The 3,423-nt window shown below is 39.7% G+C and overlaps 1 protein-coding gene across 2 annotated transcripts; it reads left to right on the plus strand.

Moving 5' to 3' along the window:
* The first annotated feature begins 260 nt into the window (after positions 1-260).
* LOC125527676 (sec-independent protein translocase protein TATC, chloroplastic-like) lies at positions 261-2,095 on the plus strand. Of its 2 annotated transcripts, none has more exons than XM_048692191.1 (2): positions 261-657; positions 1,764-2,095. In XM_048692191.1, exons 1-2 carry the CDS (start codon positions 405-407, stop codon positions 2,078-2,080), a joined length of 570 nt encoding a protein of 189 aa, XP_048548148.1. In that variant the 5' UTR covers positions 261-404; the 3' UTR covers positions 2,081-2,095. The 2 variants fall into 2 exon arrangements, with proteins under 2 accessions (XP_048548148.1, XP_048548147.1); XM_048692190.1 differs by having other exon boundaries at positions 264-657; positions 1,743-2,095.
* Positions 2,096-3,423: the final 1,328 nt, after the last annotated feature.

Here is a 3,423-nt window from a genome sequence, read left to right on the forward strand (position 1 = left end):
GAACGATGTTAGGGAGGTTTCTTCACATTCACACTTCATGGAGGGAAAAGGATACTCAGGGTTACCTTATTTCTGATGTTCGTTAAAATTGAATATGTGAAGTGTTCTGCAATGGCACGTTGAGCAGGTTCTATTAATTTTATTGTCTGATGCAATGCACGAACACTTGTGCTAGTAATCTTTAAAAGGAGTATTGCTTGATTCGTGATTTCGCGTACCGCATAACCCAATAAAAGTGTAGCCGTGCCAGACCTTTTTATATCCAGGACTTGTGTGGCCGGTAACAGCACAAGCACATCCCAGGAGCCACGGAGAAGAAGCGAGGGAAGCAACACCCACACGGAACTCGCGGAAGCGAGCAGAAAATTATCGGTTTATCACCTATCGAGCTCCCGCGAGAGACGATGGGAAGCGCAGGAGCGCTGCTCTCCCACCCGCCACCGCAAGTCGGCAGCATCCTCCTCCGTCGCCACCACATCTCTCTTCCCCATCTCTCCTCATGCATGCCCGAGCCCCTCCACTGCCGCCGCCGGCACCTTCGCTGTTCCGCTGTTGAGGGGAGCAGCAGACAGGACACGAATTTGCCAGCGTCTCAAAGAGAAGAGTCTCCATCGAGCAGCCTCGGCGCCACCCTCCAAGATCCACTTCCAGGACGTGGTACGCCTCTAGCCTCTTCTTGTGCTTTCTTGGTATATTGTTGTGTTGAGATCTCAGAGGCATCTGAGCTTTACTACTCCCTCCGTTCCTAAATATAAATCTTTGTAGAGATTTTAATATAGACTACATATGGATGTATATAGACATATTTTATAGTGTAGATTCACTCATTTTGCTCCATATGTATATTGGAACCTCTAGAAAGACTTGTATTTAGTCCATATTGGAACCTCCATATGTAGTCCATTAGTTTAGTTGAACTCGCAAGTCAGGAGTATTAGTGGAACGATTGATTGGGCAATTGGAGGGTTTCAGAGGATCTGCACTTGAATGTCTACTAAATTTTCTGAGAAAGTTCTCGAACGATGCTATACGTACATAGCTTCTGTCCGATTTAGCCAATAAAATTCACCCTTTATTGAAAAAAGCTTTTTTCCGATTTCGGTCCGACGCTACAATCAAGCCATTCATGCCTCTGACCAAACTGCAGTACGCCGTTCGATTTCTTATTGTACTGAGTTCGGATCAGAGGTATTGTACTGTGGTAGTTTTGAAAATTTTGACTCAGAGAGAAATTGATTGTTAAATGTCAAGAATACGGCATTTATGGTATGTTTCAATTTTTACCTTCTTGTCACTACCGTGTCAACCTTTGGTAAATACAACAGCAACAAAGCCTTTGGTAAATGCAGCGCTAAAACAACGGAAATTATCACCCGTACTTTAGTTAAAAGTGACAGTGTTAAAAATGGTCTTACATTTTGGGACAGAGGGAGTAGTATATATGAAAGAGGATAGGCACAGGCTGAAATAAAGCTGTACACTAGAATTATTGATTGTTTGACTTTGAGGAACTATTAGTTCACTAGTGTTAACCCTTTTCAGCTGGATAAAAGAATATGATGCACTTTTATTGTTCTAGCATTACGAAACACAATCTTGATAGACAAGTACTCTAGAAAAATCCATCTCATAATGTGCCTTTTTTTTTAACTGGTCATAACTACATCTTATCTTATTAATTATTATGCCTTGGTGGAATTTATTTCTGGAATATGTTGACAGCTCAAATGTATCTTGTACAGTCGAAAATGGTTCTTTTGAAGGTGTCACACAGGAAGAAGATCAGAGTAGTCTATACAATTTTCTTTATCCAAGCAAAGAGCTACTTCCAGATGATAAGGAAATGAGTATATTTGATCATCTAGAGGAACTTCGTGCGAGGATATTTATATCAGTATTGGCTGTTGGAGCTTCAATAATTGGTTGTTTTGCTTTCTCCAAAGATATAATTAAGATTCTTGAAGCGCCTGTTAGTGTTCAGGGTGTCAGATTTTTGCAGCTCTCCCCTGGAGAATTTTTCTTTACAACATTGAAGGTGAACTGCTGTGCACTTAGTATTTTGTTGATATTATTCTTGTAGTTTTTTAGATAATTAATAATATTCTTGGCTTTGAAGGTGAACCTTTAAGGCCAAGTCACATTTCTTATTTTAATGTTCTAGTAATATTGCATTGTGAAGTTATTCATTGTATACATAGTGTACAGCTTGGGGCATCTGCTACAATACAACGATATGAACTGAGCAATCCAAATAGGTCTTACCGTCTTGTTTCCGATAAAGTTGCTTTTATTAAATTAAAATGTAGCATCCATCGGATACAAAGCATAATGTGTGACACCCGGCCTTTGCATGACTAGGATGCACACAACCAACGCTAAGAGTCTCACAAAGTAAAAGAAGACATAAAGACAAAAGTAAAGTCACATGAGATCGAAACTATGTTGTAAGAACGTCTAATCGAATAGATGGGGGTGGGTGAATAGGAGATTTTTAAGAAACTATTTGAAAAAACTATTTTTTCGAAGAACAATGAACTAAACAGAACTGAAATATAACTGACTGAAGAAAACTAGAGTACACAATCAAATAGAACTAGAACAAAGTCATCAGAGTAGATAGCATGCACAAGAACATAACAGAACATGTAAACAAGTCTAATGTAAAGACAGATACACTTCAGTACCAAAACTCTGAATATTAAACAGTGCGTAAGTAAACGGAGCGGAACAGATAAGTATTTAGTGAAAGACTTCCAGAAGAGGGAGGATTAAATTCTTCAGAAGATACAAATTATTTAAAGTAAACAACAACAACAACAACAACAACAACAACAACAACAACAACAAAGCCTTTAGCCCCAAACAAGTTGGGGTAGGCTAGAGCTGAAACACATAAGATCTCGCAACCAACTCTTGGTTCTGGCACATGGATAGCTAGCTTTCACTTGAGCACCTTTGTCCATGGCTAGTTCTTTGGTGATATATTCCAGTCATTTAGATCTCTCTTTACGGACTCCTAATATGTCAAGTTTGGTCTACCTTGACCTTTGATGACATTATCAGCACGCTTTAGCCGTCCGCTATGCACTGGAGCTTCTGGAGGCCTGTGCTAAATATGCCCAAACCATCTCAGAAGATGCTGGACAAGCTTCTCAACAATTGGTCCTACCCCAACTATAAAGTAAATAGAGATGAATAATATAGAACCAGTAGCTCGGTGAAGACAAGAATTTGTTGCCCCAGTTTGAGTTGCTATGACAAATACAAGAAGACCAATGTCTGGTTGGAAGGCTGAGATTTAACTTAGAAGACCAATGTCTTCACCCTATTCTCTTTGAGCTAAGATCATTTAGACCTCACCCAATCACTCATGGTATCTTCAAGATAGATCTCCTGGACTTTCACATACTTGTTCTTCGGCAT

This window comes from Triticum urartu, unplaced genomic scaffold (assembly GCF_003073215.2).
Source record: "Triticum urartu cultivar G1812 unplaced genomic scaffold, Tu2.1 TuUngrouped_contig_4333, whole genome shotgun sequence".
Taxonomy (NCBI): Eukaryota; Viridiplantae; Streptophyta; class Magnoliopsida; order Poales; family Poaceae; genus Triticum; species Triticum urartu.